At 28.2% G+C, this 26048-nt stretch overlaps 3 protein-coding genes across 3 annotated transcripts in view; 1 reads left to right on the top strand and 2 right to left on the bottom strand.

Moving 5' to 3' along the window:
* Positions 1-4475: 4475 nt before the first annotated feature.
* LOC126905726 (angiotensin-converting enzyme-like) overlaps positions 4476-26048 on the top strand; it is a 28867-nt gene continuing 7294 nt past the window's right edge. The window contains exons 1-10 of the mRNA XM_050685717.1: positions 4476-5258; positions 10137-10295; positions 10617-10713; positions 11178-11321; positions 11537-11728; positions 11801-11898; positions 11961-12130; positions 12304-12428; positions 12487-12730; positions 14727-14825. Coding sequence (XP_050541674.1) covers positions 4734-5258; positions 10137-10295; positions 10617-10713; positions 11178-11321; positions 11537-11728; positions 11801-11898; positions 11961-12130; positions 12304-12428; positions 12487-12730; positions 14727-14825 — 1853 coding nt within the window. The 5' untranslated portion in view covers positions 4476-4733. The remainder of the gene's footprint in view (positions 5259-10136; positions 10296-10616; positions 10714-11177; positions 11322-11536; positions 11729-11800; positions 11899-11960; positions 12131-12303; positions 12429-12486; positions 12731-14726; positions 14826-26048) is intronic.
* Positions 15511-19521, bottom strand: LOC126905729 (uncharacterized). Its single transcript, XM_050685721.1, has 2 exons — positions 19206-19521; positions 15511-17301 (listed from the first exon to the last, which is right to left on the bottom strand). The coding sequence occupies exons 1-2, from the start codon at positions 19209-19211 to the stop codon at positions 15850-15852; spliced, it is 1458 nt and encodes a 485-aa protein (XP_050541678.1). The 5' UTR covers positions 19212-19521; the 3' UTR covers positions 15511-15849.
* Positions 19675-23677, bottom strand: LOC126905727 (uncharacterized). Its single transcript, XM_050685718.1, has 2 exons — positions 23522-23677; positions 19675-21560 (listed from the first exon to the last, which is right to left on the bottom strand). The coding sequence occupies exons 1-2, from the start codon at positions 23537-23539 to the stop codon at positions 19803-19805; spliced, it is 1776 nt and encodes a 591-aa protein (XP_050541675.1). The 5' UTR covers positions 23540-23677; the 3' UTR covers positions 19675-19802.

The following is a 26048-nucleotide window of genomic DNA, read 5'->3' as shown; positions in this document are numbered from 1 at the left end:
GTTTTCAAGCCGCGATTCTTGGGAAAAAAGTCATGGTGACTTCAACTTTGATTAGTTACGTTATATCATAAATGAATTTGTACGTGTACAATGAGTATGACATTGAGGTTAACTTACTGATGCAAGTTATATATCTTATAAATTTAAAAATTAAAGATTTAGGGACAAGGAATACAGGGCATGACCCGGTATAGTGTCTAGTGAATTACCTGAGCTTTAAAGTTAATTAATAGCTAATTTTAAAAAGAACGTTATGTGAGTAAATATATCTTATAATATATTATAATGTCAATAAAATAATATTGTACAGTTGTAAAGTAATAAAATTAGAATCTTGTTGTTTAATTTTGAAAAAAAATTGTAGTTTTTATCACTAGAATAACAATAGTATAAATGACGCGTTTTTATGATTGAAATTTTGTCAGTTGTAACAGGAAAAATAATTTAGTCAATTACTGTTATTGATAATTTTGACTGATATTAAAGTATTAACGTCTAAAAATAATTTTTAATTGGTACAAATATTTTCTTTATAATCACACAAAATATTCCAATATATCTTTTATTATGTAATTGAGTAATTAGAACTTATAAAAAATTTTATACATTAAACATTTTTTTCTTCAAATTAAGTATAATTTTTTTAAATAAAAAAATATGAATAAATAATAAAAGTTAAATATAAATTTATAAATAAAATTTTATATTGAATGAATATTTTGATAATTGTACATTATTACGAGGCTAAAGGAAGTGAAATCATAATTGAGATATGAAAAATTATCAGTATTTTATTCTTAGAAATATATATTTTAGTATTTATTTTTTTTTTTTGTGTGTAAACATTTATTTTGCTCCTTTAAAGTTAAAAGAATATTTCAGTGTTTTCGTGTTAAGTAGTATTGGTCATGGTGTCTGTTAAAAAGTTAATTAGGGTACTACTGTGCATTCTAAGATTGTTAAAAAGAACGATCATTATTCGACGTTAAGTTACGACCGAGTTAAGGTTGGCGAGAAAGTAATTTGAATAATTGTTATTACTTTGTCTTATACGCAATTGTTATTTTCTGCAAATTTTACTTTAATATACTACGCAACAGAAACAGACAGAATACTACTTTAAATTATTTATTATTTAATTGCAAACAATTATGCAAAAGAATATGTTCTGAATTGTTAGAAGTATTTTTCCTAATTGAGTTGACTATGACTTAACAAATAGTATGACATAGGCGCAGTTTTGACAAAATTTTCGGGAAATCCAATTTTTCTCCGCTACTTATTTTTTTTTTATATATTTACAAGTAATTTTCATAATTGTTGGATAGTTATGATAGAATTTGCCTTCACTATACTCATTCAGATTGTATGGCAGGTAAATGAAAATTCTTTAAAAAAAAGCTAGTATTAATACAAAAATCTATTTTAACGCATCATACTCATATTTAACAGAAAATAAGTATCGCGTTCATAGGATAACCAATTTTAGTTTTAATTACTGATTACTAAGTCAAAATTTCTTATTATAAGTTCATTGAGCTTTCAAATAATAATAGCTCTTTATTATAAAAAATTCAAAGTTCACGTTTGTATGGCTAATATAAAACAATTAACAGTACAATTTATTATAAATTAAACAAGTAGCTCTTTACGTTATCTTCACTAAATTTTTACTTTCTATTTCATTATAAAATTGTTAATTTCATTAAATAGTTAATTTGAAGTTCTTATTTTGTTGTAAATAATGATCCAGTTTATTATTACTGTAATTCCTTTAGTTGTCATAACACGAGTTTGTTAGTGAAATCCAATTAATGTTCTGTTGAATATCCTAAAAAAATGCCATAACCAATTAAGAGCTGAGTTTGTCTATAGAAATAAATGTTTGTTCATTACATTACATTAGAAATATTATTTATCGCAAAAATTACTAAATGATTATAATCATTTTGTAGTTTTTGTTAGAGAAAAATAATAATTCATGCGGTAGTTTAATATAGCATTGTTTTTTTGGAAATCTGTCTGTTTCTCCTGAACAAAACTTTTTTCTCAAAGCAGTAACTCACAAATACTATTTAAAAAACAATTCACCTACAAATATGTAATTGTAATAACAAATATAATGTTGTCAATTTCAGATGACTTTCACCATTTCCTAGATGTTTGTTTATATGTTCCCATCGGATTTAGAGGTACATAAATGTAAAATTTGTGAATAAAAAGAAAACCTAAATCATTTGATAATGAAAATAAGTTTATTCTAATATTTATTTTTAAACGAATACATTTTTATTTGTTAGCAATATTTTTAAATTATCAACGAGAAACCCGATCGTTTTTACAATTGTCAGAGTTCGTACATAAAAATGCACGTCCTTAAGTTGAGTAACAATAGGCCGGAATGTTCCCATAGAGAAAAAAAATACACACTAAATAACGTATACCTGATGAACTAACTCTTTTAAATTCATACAGAGCGACCTTCTTCTCTGCCAAAAATATACACGGATTGGTCGTATGTTATTAATTTTTAACATTATTTTATACTGTTTTGTAGTTTATGTGATCAGTGCAAATGTTTATTGCTGCAATTTACGTAGTTTAGTGTAAACACGCACAATAACAACTTCAGAATTTTTCAAAATTAAAATGACAAGACGGACACAGCCTTGCGACATAAATCAATCCTCTGTAACTTCTACGGTCGTCGCAGTATTTAGGACTTCCATCAAAGTATTTTTTGTATTTACAATTCAGACAGCGGAAGTAAATTCATATATAAATTAACTATTGAAGCTGATAATATTAACTTGTGGTTGAGTGGTAGTTTATTTGGTAGCTTGAACGTGTGACCTTATACTACATGGATGACGTAGTGATAAAGTACTTTACTAAGACTAACTCCAGACGTGGAAATGTCCAAATCATGTATGCGAATGTAATACATAAATCGATGATAACGTTTAACTATAAAAAGTTAACGATAAAAGTATTGTAGGCCACATTATGAAATAAATTCTACTTACAATCCTCTTAAGAATTACACAATAAAAGCATTTTTGACCCAATGAGTTTACCTGCATTTTTACAAGATCCGTTGATCGCTGTAAATTACAATAATACAGCAACTGTCAGTAGTTACCAAAAGATGATTGTTAGGATAGAAAAATATTGAGGTAAATTAAAAAGCGAAACGGTATAATGTAATTAGGTGGTAATAATGTGTCGGGTCTAATTCAACTTGTTCGATGCACTTGATCGTAATAAAAAAAAACTACTTTGACTTGTATTTCCTTAATACTGGATATAGGTATAATACACAAAGATAGATAATTATACTTATTTGGAGAAGAATAATCAATTGCAAATTTAGTTTTTCCAGCTGAATTTCAGTAAACATAAATTAACTATTTGATAACTTGTAAGTTGAAACTCAAGGATATTTGGATCTACAAATACAATTAATTAAGATGGTGTTACAATAACTTAAACACTTTTATACAATAATGTATCAACTATACTTTTATTTAAAATTATAGAAAAAAAGTCATAAAGATGAAATGTTTTTAATAATAATACAAATATTTATGAATGCATTTTTTAAACATAACAACAAATACAATAATAACACTAGNACAAATACAATTAATTAAGATGGTGTTACAATAACTTAAACACTTTTATACAATAATGTATCAACTATACTTTTATTTAAAATGATAGAAAAAAAAGTCATAAAGATGAAATGTTTTTAATAATAATACAAATATTTATGAATGCATTTTTTAAACATAACAACAAGTACAATAATAACACTAAAAAGTATGATAATAAAAGCAATTGCTCTGTGTTTTGTAAAATAGTGAGTCAACGTTCGTTGTCTCATTTAGTTGTCCATGAATACAGATAATTGATATGAACTTGAGTTGTGAAGACAAATGAAAAAAATAATACTTATAATTTCAGAATTCGGTTGATCAATATCCGTAATAAGCTGTAGTATAGATCAATAACGTATGTATTCATAATCGATGGTCTATTGTATAGAGTAAAACGCTACTAGCACTAGGCAGATTGTTTAACGACAACAAAAGGTGCGGAATCGATGGACAATCCATTGTAAACGTTAAAATAATAAAAAAAAAATGTAAATAGACCAGGAAACCGGTTGGGGACGAATGATTGACAAGCTAATTGGGTAGAAATCTTCGAAATAAGCAAGTTGAATTTTTTCTTGTTTTTATTCAAAATTATAAAAAAAAAAAAAACTAGAAAATGTGGAAAAAATATTCACTTGTCAACCTAAAGTGCGACGAGTCGGTTCAAGGCAAACTTTCCGCAATCGTCCAGCACGCGCTGCGCATCGACAGTCCCCCACCCACCCACACCAACATCTTAAAAGTACAATGGAACGCGCCATAGGAGGAAGCCCTGTGGCGGCGGCGGCGTTCAAGTCTCCTTTTCGTTATCAACACGTTGTCCGAACTCATTAAACAGTCGCCGCATATATGCAACGCGTACGATTAGTCTGCCCGCAGTTTGACGTTCACTGTTCTAAGTGTTGACGGTGGAAATTTTCGTTCGTTCTCAGACATCGTTTACGGATGTGAACTATTGTCGTAGTTTGTTAGATTTATGAAACGCATCGTATTGTTTTTTCATTGAATATTAGTCAAGTATATACATTTCGAAGACACTTGTGAAACATTTTTTTTTTTTAATTTGCAGCCGTAATGACGATTCCGGTCGTTTGGGTGGCGTTGTTGGCCGCTGTCGCGCTGACGGCTGGTCAGAGGGATCGAGGCGATAACAAGTACATAGATCCTAACGATTTCTTTTTGGCTGATGATCCGCGAAATAGACAGGTACACGAGGCTTTCAACAGGTACGCTATTTTGCAGCAAGAGCAACAGCAGAGGGGTAGGTCGGGAATCGATAGTTTCTTGACGCAGCAACAGCAACAGCAATTGCAACTGCAACAGCAGCGCCAAGCCATCCAGGGCACGACTCGGGGCGGTCGGAAATTTAGTACTGAAACTCCCGAACAGAGCTTTGATACGACACCCGGCGGTAGGTTTTCGTCCAGGTTAGATTCGTCACCGAATCCTCTTCAGCAAGGACCTCTGATGTTATCCAACAGTAACTTGAGGCAGCTTTTACAACAACTCGACATTGCTGGCTCACAACAGTGCAATTTAAATGTTCAGGCTCAGTGGGATTTCGAAACCAACGTAAATGAAGCTACACAAATCAGAGCAGTAAGTTTTCCGAAACGTCCTTTTTACTGCTATACTTTCAAATTACTTAATATAGTTATATTACTTTATCTATACCGATTCGCATTAATATTTTATACAAATAATAATATTTTATATCCGATAGTTTTTTTTATTAATTTACTAGACACACAAAAAAAATTATAAAAAAAAAATGCGTCACTATACTTAAGTGCATTTATTCAGTCGTTTAAATGTATTTTGTAGTTATTTTCATTATTTTAAGTTTAAATGACTGAATAATAATTTTTTACTAAGAAAGTTTGTGTGGACAAATTTTAGCTTTAAAAATCAGTCTAAGTTATGAAAATATCACATTGGTTAGTAATGTGTGTCGTTTATTTTTATTATTTTTTCATTCAAATTATCATTGACATGAAATATAGTTGCTTGTACCGTAATTTGATACTTTAAAAACCAATTAACGAACCCGCAATTATAGATTTTAAACGCGTTTAACGAACGTTTGGGTAAATTCAATTTATTAATAGTTTTTAAGTTTTGATCACACAAAAATATTCATAAATAAAATTATTGTGTTAACATTAGATTGTACATTTTAAATAAACCTACTAACACTCGTCTATGAGCCTAGTTTGTAGTTGAACTGTTCGAAAAACTCTCACGGAACAATACAATCTCACGACCTATGATAATTTATGTAATCAAAATTTAAGGGTATATTATACAATTTTTATTAACTGTGGAACAGTGTTAATAGTTCAAAATATAAAAACTTCATTTTCCTCCGGACAAAATATTGTTTGTATTCTAATGACTATATAAACAACTAATCTTCAGATTCTCCGTACAGTAGCATTGGGGATAAACGGTCTGATGGTCGGCTTAATGCATCACGACTTGACGTTTTAAATGGAAAACCTACAGAAGGACTATTGGGACAAGGTTTGGAGATCTTAATCGTATGTCACTAAATCTTCTAGAACGCGCATAGATCATCTTCCGCAACCTTGTAGAAATGCAAAAGCATAACAATATTTTAATAATGTACATAGTAAAATCTAATGGTTTTAATTATTTTGCAACTTATCAGGAAATTTATGTCAAATGTTTATTGCAAAAAACATAAAAAATAAAAACCGCAACGTATTCAGAATTTTTAACTAGAAATACGTTGTTATTTAATTGTGTATATAAAATTAAACTATTTTTGTGCTAACTCAATGGTAAAATTTAATGGATATTGTTTCCATTATAAATATGAATCAGTTGGGAAGAACTTAAAAAATATTCCTCGTGTTCACATAATTCAGCAAAAAATACTATAATGAATAAGCATAGTGTTTACATTTGATTCAGCTATTTTAATACATGAACGAGTATGTACATTAAAACGTTTAATTATTTTACTTTTCCTATTATAACAAAAAAACAATAGTTTGCTAATTTGCTAAATATATCATTAATTTGAAAAAACAATGTTATACATTATAAACTAAGGTTGGTACGAGTAACAAGACCTAGCTAGACCTTATAAAAAGTCTAATACTTGACCTTATTACCCGCACCTACTTTACGTAGTTTATAACGTAACCAATAAAGTACTTTTTTGTTTTGTTAAAAAGTAAACTGATTTTTAAATTATTTTTAAATAATCTGTGAATTTTAATATTATTAATGAAAAAGTTAGTTTAACACAATGTAATCAAATTTAGCGACTTAAAGGCTATAAACAAATCTTATAGTTATCAAATGAGCTTTAAATACTCAAATATAGTGTTCATCAGTTAAAAAAAAATTGAATTTAAATTATAAATTTAAAATAAAAATTCAACTATGTTGGCTATTTTTCTAATTAATATTTATTTTATAGGTCCAATATAATGAATAATGTATTTTTTATTAATACCTACTAATATAATTAAACTTATTCCGTGATATTGTAGTGTTTACAAACATTGAAGTAAATTTAAATGTGCTTTTTGCCGTCTCTGAGAAGGTGTGACGTTTATTCATGGAATTTTTAGACATATTTTAGTTATGTCAATAACCATTAATTATATATTATATTAATTTTTATCTTCTATGTTACTATGACATGTAATTTTTCTAATTATAATAGTCAAACCTATTTCGAAATTGTAAGTAATAAAATTATAGGATTGGTTTATTTTACGGGCTAAATGTCATTCAAAGCTATTGATGCGTTTACTATTGTTGAAGGACAAGAATAGTTTCCGTATCGATGAGGTGTTAATAGTTACCTATAGTTATGTTTACAAATAAAAACTTGATAGACTTTTAGCAATTATTTAGAATATATTAGTTACAGCTCTGCTAAATAAATAATTTAATTTGATTTAATTAAGCGTAGGCAATATTTTTTTAGCCAAATAGTGTAAATTCGACGCACATACATAGATTAATTTAATACCTTCAACATTATTTGCATTAATTATGATTAAAGATTATTAAGTTCCTTCGTAACCAAGGAAAAAGGATTCTATTGTTCTCATTGTCTCCTTACTTCATGAACAATCTTTGTAAAAATGATATGTAAGTCAATAAAAAAACATATGAACAATGTACATTAGAAACTATCATTATTGAAATGATACCATAAAAGTATTTATTTTTTGGATGCGTTATTGGTAGACAAAATGTCTACCAAAAATGTCATACTACGTGTAGGATAAAATGCTAGATAAAGAAATGGGCAAGAAGGTCAACCATTTTCCAATAGAATTTTTATTTGTGCCATGTAATGTAATGTAACTAGAAAATCGACCACGTATTTATTTCTGTCCAACAAAATATGTTCTGCGGTTCCTCTATCATTGTCATAGTTTGTATTTCTATTATTGTTGTTATGACTTTTTTTTTGCTCTATCTATTGGCTAACAACAAGTTTACCACCAACAATTATACGTATTGTAATTGTTGGTATCGATGTGTTGCTGCTGAGTATATGCGCATGACTAACCAAATTGTGTCCTTGACATTGTCTCGTATGTATCAATTGAAGTGTAAATAAGAGCATTAAAACACGTTCAGCCAATATGACGGCGCGCCTGAGTCGCAACCATTTTTTACTGGTGTCCATACATAAACGAGGTTCGGATTTTTTTCTGTTTTAAAGGCGACAGTGTTTCTCAATAATAGTCCTTCAGCCCGAGGAAATCGTTTAGCCGTATTATGAGGTACAACGTAACGAGTACACGCGGTTAAATATTATCTTGCGATTATTTTGTCTGTACCTTCCAAACAATACACTCAGACGACACGGAAACCATTAGTTCTTTATCGTTTGTGCCATCCCTACAAGCGTTTGTATCCTCTGACCGTCTTTCTTTACGATTTCTTGTATTTTCAACGTATTTACCGTAAAAAGATATTACAAAACACCATTAACTCTTTTCTTATCATAGTCGATGCAAGCGGTTACGCAACTAAGTAAAATTAAACTTGACGAATCCGCTTAATCTGGCTCGTGCATTGTGTTTTTTTACTGACTTATATGTGAGCGTGAGACCAAAGGTTATTTTATTATGCGTATGTGAATCCATCGACGACACCGTCCCAAATCTCGCGGGAACCCTACGCGGCCTGTAACCTTGACGTCATTGCACGCGAAGACCATTGAATGGCGTTTGCTGTCAGAGAAAAATGTTCATGGCGAGTAATTTTCTTTCAACAACCACTAAAACTATTATGTTGTGGACGACTTACGATCGAAATAGGTACTCTAAAATAATACACGAAGGAATCAGATTTTTGGTATTCTAGAGAACCCGTTTAAAGAGCAGGAAAACAATTTTTTTCATTCACTTTAACTAGCGACTATTAAAAACAATTTTTTTATATTCTTGTTATAAAATGCAAGTAATCGCTTATGGCATTAATTTTGCACGGTCGATAACGCTCGAGTTGTTTTTGTCTAATCATTACTAAAAGCATTATTTTATTCGCCACTGTAATTATTATTTTATATGCCTTGTTAATAATAGTTTAAGACAGTTTTTTGTTTATTTTGAGCAAATTGAAACTTTAAAATGTTTAAATAAAATATTTGGAAATGTAGTTTGTTATATCCAAAAGATTAAATATTTTCGCCTTGATAAAGTAAATAAATAATTCATAAGCTCTGCGAAAAAAAATTTTGCTACCTAAATAATTGTGTTTTGTGGAATAATCTTAATTTTTACTTAATTTTTATATTAAACAAAGAGTAATCTAAAACAATCATGCCCATTGTTCTTGATACTAATACATTCCTTCAAAAAAAACTACAATTATAAAAAAATTTTGAAATGTATCTATATTATATAAAAATTTATTTCTGTGCCGTGTATTCAAAATCTGATAAGTAATAAAATTCGGTTTTAGAATAATTGAGGATCTATATAAAATGGGTTTTATCTATCATTTATTAAAAAATTGAATATCTAATTTATTAGTTAGATTTATTTTTTGTACCTTAAAAATGTCGATTTGTATCAGATGCTATTGAAATTTTTGATTTGTTATTGCTATCCTGAAAAATATTTAAAGTTGATATATGAGTTTTTGGCAAATAATCACAGAAATACTTTGATAATTGAGTTTTAAATATTTTTAATTAATAGTTTATAATTATCATTCGAATTTTATTATGTAAATCACTAAGGCATTAAGATTAGGCAAAACTTCTAACTTCCATGTCAAAAAAATCATTTACATACTAATTAGATTTAATAAAAATATTATTAAATTAAATTTGTCCTCATATTAAATATTTATAAACTAAATATCATGTAAACTAAAAAATCAATTTCCACGTTTAAAAACAAGACACTTTTAACAAAACATAAAATATAAAGTTATAAGCTTAAATGAGTAATAATTATTTTTGTTTAATAGTTGGAACAACAGCTGTTGTATTCAGAATTTCAAAGAAAAGTACATTCGATCATGAATAGATTGACTACGGACAACATTATTGATCCTAACCTGAGACGGCAGTTGAAGTATTTGTCCATGCCTGGACCATCCGCTTTGTCACCTGAACAATTGAGTCGGGTAAATGAACTTTTTAAAACGTTTAGAAATTAGCAGTAACTACTATTTGCGTAAAAAGCTAAAATTAAAAACAGCAAAATGGCCCCTTATTTTGGTACACAAATGAACGCATTATTAAAGTAATGCGTACTTGTATATTCTAGCCACGTCGTTTCGTTTGAATACATCGTGTGCTTTGTATCTTTGTGTGCCATTCGGATTTTTAAATGTTGAAAATACACAAAAACTAGTCACCATTAATCACGTTCCGTGTAATCATTCTTGCCTAATATTATTAGGCATAATGGACCATAACTGTTTTTGTTTTTTTTTCTTTTACAGTATAACCGTCTCATAAACGACATGTTAGCTGTTTACAACAGCGCCTCCGTTTGCGCATACGATGAGCCGCTCCGGTGTGGACTTAGATTAGATCCAGGCAAGTATTTGTACACTAATATGAATTATTCAATTGAAATAACTTTTAAGTTAAACAATAAGCATCATGTCCATTTTTGCATACAAAAATTGAAATAAAAATTACGAGAATAAAAAAAAAACATTTTTCAAAAATCATAATTAAATAAATGTAAGTGTTCGGCGTTGATAATGGAAATATTATTCCCGAAATAAGTATCCACAAATTTTAGTAACTTTTTGAGTTTAATAATTTTATTATTTTTAGTTTTAAATTAATATTATAATATGATTTTAATTTTAAAGAATATTAGTCACAAGTGATCAATTTTTATTATAAAATATATGAACTAAGTGTACATTTCAAATCGATATTAGGAAAACAAGTAATACGAATTCTAAATTGGATGAAAATAGAAACAACTGAATGTATTAAAAGCGCTTAATTGATTTAAATAATACAATTTTCGTTTATTTTTTGTTCAGATTTGAACTTAATAATGTCCCGAAGCCGAGACTGGAATGAGTTACAGCACACGTGGATTGAGTGGAGGAGAAGAACTGGGCAAAAAATTAGAGATATGTTTGAACAGTTAGTAGATGTTTCTAACCAGGCTGCATCGGTAAACAGTAAGTAAATTAATATTATTACAAATTTAGGTTAGCACCGCAAATCACATAAAATGCAACTAAATTAGCATATCTGTCAAATGTTGGTATTTATAAAGAAATTCCATTATAACTTACTGAAACTAATTTTACAGCATTTTTTTATTTTACTGTTCCATTATTTATTTAAAATTAGTTTAAAAAATAATCCTTTTTCTTCATATTTGCGTGTACAGATGTATCAGACGCTGCTGAAATGTGGAAGTTTCCATATGAATCAGCATCTCTCAGATTTGAATTAGAAGATGCTTGGGAACAAATCAAGCCTCTGTATGAACAACTTCATGCGTACGTTAGGAAGAAGTTGCGTGATCTCTATGGACCAGAAAGAATAAGTCGTGAAGCTCCTTTACCTGCACACGTCTTAGGTATGTTAATCATATTATTTATGAGCTTTTTCAATGACGTTTAATACTACAATTGATATTTAATTATTTTAGGAAACATGTGGGGACAATCTTGGGAAAATATTTTGGACCTTACTATACCTTATCCTGGTAAAAATTATTTAGATGTTACACCACAGATGATCAAACAGGTATAAATAAATCTATATCAGCATCATAGCATTAATTTTATGAAAAATATTTTTTGTGATAGGGCTATACGCCAGCAGCCATGTTCAGGGTAGCTGAAGAATTCTTTATTTCTTTGAACATGTCTGCAATGCCTCAATCATTTTGGGGTAATTCAGTTTTTGAAGAGCTTCCAGGTCAACCAATTATTTGTCAACCTTCTGCGTGGGATTTTTGTAACAGACAAGACTATAGGTAATTGAAATCATATAACATGTACAAAGAGTATATATTAAAAAATTTACATTTACACATTTTATAATAAATATCATATTTAATAAGAAGTTTAAATATTAATTAATTTTTAGTTGTAAAGTTGTTTTCAATTCATTAATAAAAATATAATTAGAAAAAAATGTTGCTTTTAGAATAAAAATGTGTACTCAAGTAAATATGAAAGATTTTATAACTGTTCACCACGAGATGGCTCACGTTCAATATTTTTTGAATTACAAACATCAACCAAAAGTTTATCGCGATGGAGCTAATCCAGGTTATTATAACATAATTATGAATTTTATAAAATTAATATTCAATATTCTTTAATACAGGTTTTCACGAAGCTATTAGTGAGGCCATATCTTTGTCAGTTTCAACGCCAAAACATTTACAGACTTTGGGTTTAATATTAAATTCAGTTGATGACATTCCACATAACATTAACTATTTATTTGGACTTGCAATGGATAAGTTGACATTTTTGCCATTTAGCTTGGCATTAGACTTATGGAGGTGGGATATTTTCAGAGGAGCAACTCATAAGGAAAGATATAACTGCCATTGGTGGGATTTACGGTAAATATTTGCCACTATTAATTGTAGAACATTTAATTGAATCAGTGTGTTGTGATTGAGTTAAATACTATAGACATTGATCATCATTAATATTTCTATAAGCAATTACTCTAATGCTGCTTTAGCATATATATATACAGAGTGTTCAATAAATAAAGAAACAGGTTAATTACTACAATCAATAAGAACAAAAGAAATCCAATTCCTTACTTACTGATTATTATATGTATAATTGACAAACTATTTAATTAATTTGTTTTTTTACTAATACGAGAAAAGTTGCCAATCTGAATAAACAATTATATATTTGTTAATAAACTTTAACCAATCACTTTATTTCCTATTAGATGTCTTTTTAAACAAAAACCAAATAATAATTGATTTGAAGTGTAATTTTTAAAATTTTAAATTACTCAATACCAGGTATTTTATATTTCTTTGTTTTACTCCTTGACTATTGCATTATAGTTTCAAGGCAAAAAGTTGGATTATGTCAAATTACAAAAATATTGTACAAATGTTATGTGACGTTGGGAAACTTCAATTTTCACACGCAAAAATTAATGATTTAGTAAAATTACTTATTTTTCACATACGTTTCCAAGGTTATCTCTTTTATTAACCCGTATCCGTTGAGTATTATAGAGCATTATTTATAAACATTAATTAATATTAATAGGTAATAAATATACTTTTGAATTAAAAGTTAAATATCATCAAAAATACATCATGACTAATCAAGGATAAATTTGCATCATTAATTGCATGAAATGCTTTACATCAAAAATAATTTTTTATCTATGTTTAAATCTTAAAATAATAAAAAAATATTTGATATAATACATTTTACAGAAGTTAGTTTTTAATTATTAAAGTATTAGCAGATTATAAATTTAAAATTTTGTTACCAGAATTTCTTCTTCTAAATTAGTAAATATTATTCACTAAATATTCTTTAAAGGGTTCTATGTGCTTTATTCTTAACTATATATATATAAAATTATATAAACAGTAATGAAAAAATCATAAAAAGTGTGATCACTTTTTGAAAAAAAAATTACATGTTGAAGTATATACAGAGTGATTCATAATTTATTTATTATTTTTTTAATCGCCAAATAAACAGGATTTTTAGTGTTCATATAATAAATCATAAAAAAAAATCTGGCAGTTTATTAAGTTTACCTTAGATAATGCATATTATTTTTTATTGTATTATTAATAATCATTGATAATCAGAACTCGGAGATTTATATTACTAATATTCATCTAATTAAGTGCTTTAAATATCCCTTATAAACACTTTATTAAGCATTAATAAATAAAAAAAAATCATCAAGAAAAAGACCTTAATTTAACAATATTTTTTTTAATTTCCAAAATTTGTTTTACATGATAAAAACTACTTATTATTGTAATATTATAGTTTTATATTACTCACATAATATAGTATATTACTGTAGAACTCAAATTTTTTAATTTCAAAATTTTAAGTCGAATATTGATAGCGTGGATGTCATAATCAAACTATTGTGATATACTAGTCATAATGTTTGACTAAAAGTTTAATAACAAAAGCCATTTTTTGTTTTTTTAGGGTATTTTCGGTCAAAATACTAAAAACATGTTGAGTGACCAGTAAAATTTTTGTTAAATATCTCAAATCTTCACAAAACGTCTATTTTAATGTATTTAATAAAGTTAAAATGGTTCTCATTAAAATTTTGAAGATAGACTTTTTTTATCAACTCTAATCTATATAAATCATTTAAATATTAACATTTATAAAAATAATAATACAAAATAATAATTTACTGTTTATTTAGAAATCAGGGAGAAATAGGGAACCAATTACATTGTTTAGGTTACGAAGTTACGACTATATTATTATTTTTAGAACAATATCAAAAAATTAAATATTCAGCAATAGTTACTTTTAATATTTTTTATTTTAATAGCAAATAAAATTTATCAATAATAATCATTTATCTTGTAGTGAACGTTTAAGTGGAGTGAAACCACCAGTGCTAAGATCTGAAACGGATTTTGATCCAGGATCCAAATACCATGTGCCCGCTAATATTCCGTACATTGGGTAAGTACTCAAAGCAAATACATACATTACAATAACCTACTTAAATATTAGTAACATAAAATATGATCGGCTTTTCTAAAGATTCCGCACAATAAACTCCGTTTACCCGAAATATTTTTCTTTACGAATACTATTATAATAGCAATAACGGACATAATGATGGGTAAAGAATCTAATGATATTATTCTTATAAATGAAGAGTACAATATCATAGCTGTTTTGTCATCGTGTGTCCAATGCAATTACTCAGACTTATGAGTGCGACACGTTTCGGTTTCTTCTTCTGACGCGTCGATATTGCGGGCCGCCGTTATTACAATATAAAATAAAGGCGGACGTACAGAAACGAAAGTGGATTTCAGTTTTGTTTTCAAATATTTTATAACAACCGGAGTAATCAGTAATTGCTTTTGGCGTTCTCCATTATCAAAACGGCTGTATAAATCTCGGCAAATATTACAAATATTCGAGGATTGCGTACGCGGATTGACAAATAGATAATAGGGTTATTTTTTCACGCTATGTGCGCTGTTAACTGAGATTATTATTGAATAGTTAATTTTGTTTACACTTTTTAGTCTTTAAGTATGTTAAATTTTATTTATGTCTTGTGCAATTCTCTGAAATTTTATTAGAATTAATTATGAAATAATCTGGGTAATAAAGTAATAATAAAGAAAACATATAGAAAAAAAATATATTAATTATTATAATCATTAAAATATACATTTTTTAAACAATAGTAAGTAACCAAGAGGGCCAAGAATAAAAACAGTATAATAAGTTGTTTCTATATTAATTTGTACGTTATACAAAAATAGAAATATTAATATTACTAAAAGTTACATTGTATAATATATTTCAAGATTCGAATTAAATATTATATAATACTAATATTTATTGTCGCATCCAAGGCGAATTGGGTTGTACAAAATGGCAGCAAATCACTTACGGTTGATACGCGAAACGATAGTATTTATTTCTAATGGTATTGGTAAAATGATATAGTTACATCCTTAACACATTACCCACGTCTTCTAAAATGTCGTTCATTCTTTCCTTTGCGTTCGCCAAAATTTTGTTGATCTCGTAAAGCGTCATTTTGACCATTTACTCCAAACGCATTGTTAAATGCTTGGTCGAAATTATCCACTTGATAACCATCGCTTGTGTATCCTAAGTTATTTTGATGTTGCCCTTCGTGTTGATTTTGCTGTTGTTGTCCTTGCGCGTGTCCATGACCGGGAAATCTGACATCGATCGGATATGGAACTTTTACCGGTACCTTTACAGGATATGGTACAGGTTTTTCGATGTGCACTGGGTATGCTCTATACACGTGTATGGGGTACGGCCGATCTACAGGTACCTTTATTGGATAAGGAATTTTTTTTTCAACTGGGTACGGGAACGGTTTCTCAACTGGTATGTGTACAGGTACTGGCCGATCTATTGGTATTTTCACCGGATACGGAACTGGTTTGTCAACAGCAATAGGTACTTTCTTTTCGATGTAAACTGGATAAGGTTTTGGGATGTGAACAGGAATAGGCCGATCGACGTTTACTCTAACTGGAAATGGTACGTGCTTTTCGACCGTAACTGGATAGGGTTGTGGCACATGTACCCTGACAGGATACGGAACTTGTTTTTCGATGTGTACAGGATAAGGCTTATGAACAGGGTAAGGAATCGGTTTTTCGTAAGGCACTCTGACTGGATAAAGTACTTTTTTTTCAACATGAACGGGATAAGGTACAGGAATTTCTTTTGTTATGTATACCGTCTTGACGTGTTCTTCGTGGCTGCCTCCATGACCACCTCCTTCAGTTTCATGACCTCCACTTCCACTACCACCTCCACTGTATCCTTCGAATTCGCGAAGAAAACTATACCCGTCTCCTCCGTTACCACCGTCATCATGATTTCCAAAACCACTAACCCCAGAATTATCATCTGATGTTCCTCCGACAGTGTTACCTCCTCCATTAAAATGGCTTCCCATCCAGCCGTGATTTTGTGGTTGGTTGGTTCCTTGTTTTAATGGAGATACATGATTTTCGCCGACACCGATAGTTCCATGGTGAATTTGTGTAAAATGTGAAGTATGGCCAGTATTTCCAATGCCCACAGTTGGTACCTGATGATCTTTATTGTTTTCAAAGTTGAAATTACCAAATTGATCAGTTGTTTCTCCATTCGTCAATTGACTACTTGAACTGTCCGCCGTGTTACCATGTATAAACGGAAAATCCGGGAATTCGGTACCGTCTGGAGCTGAAAATGCACCTCTTCCTTTATTCATATTACCATATCCCAAAGTGTTATCCAAACCACGTTTATCTGTTTTTTTGGATTCATTATAAACCAGAGAATCTTTTGATGACTTTTCTATTGGTTTCTTATCAGGTGAAGAAGAATTATTTTCTGCTGACGCTTGAGTCAACAACAACGTCAGGAATAGCCATTTTTGTTTCTAAAAAAATGAAATAAATATAATACATACGAATAAAATATTCTGTAACTATAATATTAAATACATAAATACAAGTGTTTAATTAATAGTCATAATACGTAAATTAATTTATCTGAATATATCGCTTTACTTAATGTATATATATTTACATTATTCAGTCAAAATAAAAAAACTAATAAAAAATTATTATTGTCGATAGTTTACGATTACGAAATAATCTAATTGTGTGACTTGTTCATCTTATTCCCCGTTGATTATTTATTAAAGAAATATTTTATTAACGATAGCCTTTTATCTATTTAAATACGTTTTGTTTTGCCCGCGATCACTAAAATATTTATCAATGTCCTCTACTTTCCCACTTAAATCAAAATAGAGTACTCTTATCAACCAATTACACGCGTATAATTTATGTATACATAACTATAGACTTATATAGAGCTCTTTAATAACTAAAATTTTCATACTAATTTTAAATAATAAAATTGTATTAAAAAAGTACGTCTGACCGACCAATTATTATTATAAAATTTTTAATTATATATTTGTTCTATTGTTAAGAAAGTATAACAATATTATCTTTTAATATATTAGGGCGTTAACTTATAAATTATTTCATTAAATGCTTCAATATATTGAATTATTACATTAAAATATTAATTATTCATTTATTAGGATTTGTATGTAAATTCTTGACTGACTTGAAAACGAAAAAAAGTGCGTTTACTTTGAGTCATGTAAACTATATTCAAGTGTAAAATTAAGTAAAAATTCATTTTTGAATTGTCGAATGACTTTTATTAATATTATTATCATTTTTAAACTTATTATTAGCTAATATTAGTCCTAGTTAAATTTTAAAAAAGAGTTGTTATTTTACTTAATATAGTAATCATGAAACTATATAACCTTGGGTAGGATTTACATAAGAAAGTTTTTCACTTACTCTCCAAAAAGTGAAAAAAAATGTATATCTTGACTATATAATTATTTTTGTCGTGAGGGTTATGACACCCATTCAACCCTATAAATACGCTAGTGGCAAGTCAACTGGGACATTTATTGTCCCACATTTAGTTATTTATGTTTTTTTACTCATCATTTTTTGTTGAGACTTTTTTTTCTTTGCCTTTTTCAAAACCAAAAGAACACAAAATACTTTTATGAAAAAAATCAAATTCAACGTCAAAAAAAGGGAAAAAAAAAGAATTAATTATAACTCTAAATACTAAAAAGATAAAATAAATTATTTGGTTATAAAATTCATTTAGAATGTTCTTAGTAATTTAGTATGGATATGAACCTCAAAATTATTTTTTCTGACCAAAATAAGAAATGTTTAATGTTTGATAAACAAACACTAAAAATTCAAAAAATCTTCAATACATTTATATAGATAATATGATGTTTTGTATTCATTAAACTAATGTAATATTAAATTTTTAGAAATCTTTATATAAGGGTGTTTTAGTAATATTTTTAAGTTAAAATTAAAAAACATAAATGATATCGTTAATACTCGAAAAGTGGTAGTCACTACAAAACACTGTGCATTTTAGCAGTTATTCAATATACCATAAAAAACATTTTCAAAAACCCATATAACAATTAGATTATTTTTAAAATAAGTATTGTTTTTGAAATTTTTTGACGCACTTATAAAACGTATTCACTTATTAAGTTATATTTTAATCAAATTTTCTTTGAAGGGTATATTGTTTAAATATTTCATAAACGCTTTGATGTGAAAATGAAAATATATTTTTAGCATCTAGAGCTACCTAGTTTTTTCTTTCAAAATCAATTTTCATATTATTATTCGATGAAAAATAAATAAATAATAAAACTACATATTTACACTAAACATTTTATTTTTAATTTGTTTTATAACATATTAACCTTACCTCCATCGAGAAACAACGTAGTGATTGAGTATTTTTTCAGTAAACTTGATAGATTTATATTATTAAAATATTTTTACTGTACTTTGTTAAAACTAAAATGTACTACAACATTGTTTATGTGCTATCTGTGAGGAACGCGAACTAAAACTGTCTAAAAAAATCTACTTTCCATGGACGTCTAATTATGTTTAATGTACATACTATTTGTGGTATACTTACTACTATTTTTCTAAATATATAAAAAATTATATTGTGTATCTATTCTCCTACCAGATGACAAAATTGACATTCTCTAGTATTAAAATCTTATTGGTCTATTTTTAGATGGTTGGTATGGGTAATTTAATAATAACTTTTCTCTCTCTTTTTCATTTCCTACCAAGAAAATAAAATACATATTTTCATTTCCATATCATCACACAATTCATAATTCATCTACTTAAATGTAAAAAAAAATTACATTAATTAATTAAGTGTAAATTAATATATTAAAAAAATTTACTTTTTTACTTAAATTGAGAATTAAAAAATAGATATTTTTACATAAGTCTGTGGTGTTTAAGAATTATAAAAAAATAGTTTTTGGAAAAAAATTGTTTATTTATGTTCTGCGCTGTTAACAGAAACTTCATCAGATGAGTTTTCAACCTTTTGTCCTTCATCGGATTTAACTGATCCTCCGATGTTTACAGTCTCTTGGTTATTTGAGAGATTTACATCAGTGTTGTCGTTTACTCCATTAAAATTAGCTAAAGAAGCTGGGGTAGATGATCCCAAGAATGGGAAAGGCGTGGAGGAACCAAAATCAGCAAAAGGAGCTGGGGTAGATGAGCCCAAGAATGGGATAGGTGTAGAGGAACCGAATAGAGCTTGTGATCCGATTAAGCTATTCTTTTGTACTCCGTTCAATCCAAATAAACCGGAGTTGTGAAGACCGGAACTATAAAATGAAGTACCTGGTGCAATTGCTTTATATCCGGCTAAACCTGAGTTGTAAAGGCCAGAACCGTAAAATGAAGCACCTGGTGCAATTGTTTTGTATCCGGCTAATCCGTAGTTAACGCCTTCAATAGTACCTAAAACGGCTGGATCTTGTTGGTAGTAGTGAACGGTGGCAAAACGCTGAACTGGGGCTTGAACAGGCACAGGTACCTTAACTTCAACTGGAACTGAAACTGGGTATGGCACTTTCTTTTCTACTGCATAAGGTACTGGCCTGTCAACTGCATATGGAACTTTAACTTCTACTGGAACTGGAACTTTGACTGGGACTTCATATTTAACTGGGTATGGAACAGCTTTTTCGACTGGGTATGGCACTGGTTTGTCTACTGGGTATGGTACAAGTTTTTCTACTGGATATGGCACGCGTTTTTCGACTGGAACTGGGTATGGTACTGGTTTTTCTACTGGGTATGGTCTGTCAACATTTACACGTACTGGGTATGGCACGGGTTTCTCAACGGCATAAGGAACTGGTTTTTCAACTGGAACGTGAACGGGGTATGGTCTGTCAACTGGGACTTTGACTTCATATGGTACTGGTTTTTCAACTGGGTATGGCACTCTCTTTTCAATTTCTACTGGATATGGTTGTGGAACGTGGATTGGACGATCTACATTGACTTTAACGGCGTATGGAACGTGTTTTTCAATAGTTACTGGGTAAGGGTGTGGTACGCGGATAAGTACGGGGTATGGTACTTTCTTTTCAACTTGGACATAGTATGGCACTGGTACTTCTTTGGTTATGTGTACTTCGTGGTGTGGAGCTGGAGCATGAGCAACAACGGCAGCAGCATTGACTTCAACAGCTTCTTCGGATTTAACAATGGCAGCCTGGTCAATAGCCAAAGCGGGAACAGCAGTAGTTGAAACGAAAGCTGGTGCAATTGTAGAAGAACCAATAAATGATGGGCCATAAGATCCACCATACAAATGACTGTATGATGTAGCAAAAGCTGGTGACCTGTTCAACAAAACTGGTTCTGGTGTGGAAGAGCTAATGAAGGAACCAGGGAAAATTGGTGCTGGGGTGCTGGATACCAAAGCTGGAGCAGCAGTAGTGCTGACAAAGGCTTCATCGTGAAGAAGAGGAGCAGCGGTAGTTGAGACTACACTGTTGTAAGCTAATGGTGCAGCAGTTGTTGAGTAAGAGCTGAAGAATGGGGCTGAAGGTGGTGGAACGGCTAATCTTGTTCCGAATGCGAATGCACCAGCATTAGATAAAGGGAAGGCAGAATCAAAACTTCTAGTTTTTACGTCTTTGCGTTCTGCAGAATTATTGTTGTCAGATACTTGAACATCCGCTAAAACGGACGAGATGACTAGGAGACCTAGAAAAGCTGATTTTATCTAAAAATTAAAAAAAAAATCTTTAAGAAACTGTTAAAAAATAAAAATACTTTAATATTATAAATACATACATAATAATCAAGGGATTATCAAGGGATACTAACCGGTAGTTATCTACCAGTTGGCAGCTTTTTTACGACGTCGCTGTTCACAGACACGCAGAATTTTTTGTAAATTATAACTTTATTGAAAGATATGCTTAAAGTACAGTAATTTATAAGGAACAATATAGTGAATGACCATTTATAAATACACCAACTGATAAAACAGAAAACATATTTGTCAATAAGTCATAGTTAACAATAAACTCTATGTATCTGTGAACAGCGACGTCGTAAAAGAGCAGTAAACCAATACTGGTTAGTATGATCTATCAATTATTATAAATGTATTTTAATTTAAAAATTCGACATTTTAAAAAGTTACATCTAACGGATGAAGCTACATTAAAGATTCAAATGCTATTGTCTATCAATGAAAAATCTCAAACACTTTATTAAATTCAATATATATATTTTCATTTGAAAAAAAGAATATCTACCCTTACAATGCATGGGATAAATTTAAAAATTATTGCATAGCTAATGATTTAAGAACAATATGTAACTAAAAGTAATCACAAAAAAAAATTCCAAAATTATTTTTATTCTGTAAGTAGTATAGTGGGTTATGTTTAAAAAATCACCATGTAGTTTTACAAAAACGGTATTGGTAGGGAAAATGAGTTTAAATATTTACTTCAATTATATGTAATAAAACGTGGCGTATGACATTTGGTTACTTTGTTATTAAAGATTATTGCAAAAAAAAAAAATTATGAAAATGTTGAAAATTGTGATTGGCCAGTTTAGAAATAAAAAACAAACTAAATTATGAATTTATAAACTAAATTATATGATAAATTTAATAATACTATCGTCGTAAGGGTCAAAATGTAAAGAGACTATTAAGTTTTTTTTTAAATACACAAAAAACATTACTACGCAAATAAAATTATAGTTTTCTCGATTTTTCATGATTTTTGTTTACAAGATAATTGATTTACTAATATTGACAACTAAATTAGTTAAATTTTACTCATAAAATAGTAATAATTTTGAAAAAAAAAATTTTAATTTTGTTTAGGAATGTTTATTTCTCAATTTATAATTGATTAAATATTTTTTAGATCCTTTGTCCCTTTTCAGGATACCAACTTTATTTTATTAAATGTTAACATATATATTTAATTAGATTGAATAATTATAATAGAAAATGATCAAACAAAAAAAATGATGTAACAAATTTTGAAGTAGTATTTCGTAATTTATTAACATTTTTAAATGTAGAATGGAGATGAGGTGTGGGTTATGTTATTTTTATCATTGTGAATTTTTGACACGCAAGTCAGGTATAAATATATTTATAACTCTTGAAAAACTTATTCAAATGTTGTTGTCGACCAATCATTTCTTTAGTTAGGTCATTTTTTTTTATATGAACTAGTTAAAATTGTATGCTTCCATAAAAAAACTAAGTTGGTATCATTAAAAGGGACAAAAAATGGACATACAGAGTATTTAACTATTGAATTTTAAATAGTTAAATACTTCTTAACTAAGCTGAAAAAAAAGTCAAAATTATTAATATTTTAGAAGAAATATAGTGATGAACGATAAATCAATCATCCTCTGTATATTTTTTTAAATTAATAACATTTAATTTGCATATTAAGTTCAATAATAGTTTAATAGTTTATTATAAAACTAAAAAGAATGTTGTATTAGANAGTTCAATAGTTTATTATAAAACTAAAAAGAATGTTGTATTAGAACATTTTTAATATATTCTAACATTTTAAGAAAATAAAAATTTATATTCAAATTTTTTCATACTTGAAAATTAATTAATTAGTATATAAGTTGAAGTATTTATCTTTAAAATATATTTAATAAGAAGACATTAATAAAAAAAAATCTTACCATGGTTGCTGATGCCATGTTGACTCTGCCTTGCCCAATGAACAATTAACAATTGAATGTATGATCTTTTAGTATTTATATTATTCTTGGATGTTGGATTGAATCCAGTAAAATATTGTCAAAATACCAATAAACAGGAATGGGAGTAAGTTTTTTGTGCTAACCATTTTTTTTAACTGCAAGCCCATCCCTCCTTCTACATATAATGTATTGAACTTGTATTTGTCTCATTTTTTTTGTAACTTATTTTATTCATTGAAAACCGGTTATTTGCTTTAAGTCAAGGGTGCTCTATAATGAACTCTAAAGGAGGAGAATCCTCGTTGACCTTCGAATATATCTATGCCCTTTTACTCGCGATTACTCCCTTGTTGTATCCTACAGAAATCATTCTTTAATACTCCTTCCCACACAACACATCTGTTAGTTTTTGCACTTAATTTATCATTTAACAATATTTGTTAGTAACTAACTATTAAATATTTTAGAAACTTAAAGATTCTAATTTTTGATTTCTTACAAGTCAATATGATGTAAAATATTTTTTTTAATGCTTATACATTAATTTATTAGTAGCTACATGATTAATTTGATTATTTTATATTGTCCGATCACACAAGTTTTAAAAATTACAAATTAGTTTATATTGAAATTGGTTTAATTTATAAATAATTTTATTTGAATTTTTAAACTAATGCGATTGTTGTTTGGGCTGGCCAAAAGTAGGTACTTGCTTAAAGTTTGTCTTAATCGAATTCTTCGTCCAGTTGTTTATTAATATAATATTTTTAATACAGAGAAACTATCATAACATCGTGTACATACTTTTACATAGTTGTAACATTTGTTTTACAAAGTGATCCGTTTATTATAAACTTACAATAATTTACAATATAAAAATGATTTTTAAATTTTTTTATTTCATATATTTGTTGATTTTTCAATAATTAACTTTATTCTTTAAAATGTGAATATACATAACCAACTAGATTATTTATTAATAATGATTTAATTAAAAAAATTACTGGTCAATAACAACTATTGGACTAATATTTAAGATGTTATTAACATTTTTATACCTTGGTGGGAGGAGGAATTTGGCCGAGAAATGTATAACGATAAAAGTAGTCACAAGTACACATTGCCTTCAATTTATACTTTAAAATGGTAATAAATTTATAAGTAGTTGTCCAAAAGTTGTTTTTGACCAGTCATTTTCTTTTATAATCTATTATAAAATTTAATTTAATTTATAATATTTTATAATCTAATTAGATGTAGATGTGATAGTTGCGGGTAATAAGTTGTCACCCTTTTAAGGTATAAAATATGAACTGAAAAAGATTTAATTGATAAACCGAGAAAATATGTAAATAATAAAAAAAAACAATTTGAGTTTCATCGAAATTATTTTTATTGTGTAAGTAATTAAATGGTTTATGATAAACGGATCATTCTGTATATGGCGTATGATGTTTGTTCTAATAAAGGATAATGTAAGAATTTTTTAATAATTTCCAATTAAAATTTTACGGTGATTTCATTTAAAAAATATTCAATATGTTAAAAAAAGTTAGTTAAAAACAAATGACTAACGATTTCGAATAATTATGTTTTGTCATTCTTTACCATAAGTGTAACAATATAAAACGTAAAAGTGACAGAAAAATGATAGGTAACTATTATTATTATTATTATATTAATCTAAATAGACCGTATTATTTATTCAGGTAAAAACGATAATTTTGTTTAAATTTGGTCAAGGATTTTAATAGGAAAAATATTTAATGGTTTGATGATTATTTAATTTTTTCTATTTAGATCTGTTTGTGTTGAAGAAATATATTATAAAAAATGTATACATATTCACAAAACCGGTAAGTTATTAAAAAAAGTACTGATAGATGGTTTTGTTCAATATGTTTTTTAGTTAAACATCCTACTCATCTAACTTTTAAATATGTAAAAGTTAAAGACTGTAGGTAAGAAAGATGTGTTTAGTAATTAAAGCAATTTGTTGCTCAATTCTGTGCTTAGTTTGATAGTTTTTTTTAAATTTGTAAAATATCATTATTTACAATCAATGATATGTAATGAATTTCAACGTAATATTTTTAATATTTTCATTGTGTAATTTAATTCTGTAACGCGTTTTACTTGAATTAGGATGCTCTCTGAAATATATTATAGTATTATATATACATATATTTTTTCAAAAAACTACTAGTTAAAAAGTTTTTTTTTGTTTGTAATATTATGAAAGAAGATTAGCTGAATATTCATTACAAACATAAGCTAGTGTATTATTTATTCGATCAAAATGTTGAATTCATTGACCTCTTTATATTCGTTGTTCCATTAGTATTAAGAAAGAGCAATATCAATATTTCGTCTAAATATTTTTTTACTATATATATAAAAGAATAAAGTCATAAAAATCACAATACTTATTCATTAAAAATCATTTATATTACGTACACAACATATGGAAAAATATTTATAATATCATATTTTGAAATATAATTAA

The sequence above is a fragment of the Daktulosphaira vitifoliae genome, unplaced genomic scaffold (assembly GCF_025091365.1).
Source record: "Daktulosphaira vitifoliae isolate Bord-2020 unplaced genomic scaffold, ASM2509136v1 Scaffold_4, whole genome shotgun sequence".
Lineage (NCBI taxonomy): Eukaryota > Metazoa > Arthropoda > Insecta > Hemiptera > Phylloxeridae > Daktulosphaira > Daktulosphaira vitifoliae.
Note: the sequence above shows the minus strand (reverse complement) of the source record. Positions and strands in the feature narration are given on the sequence as shown.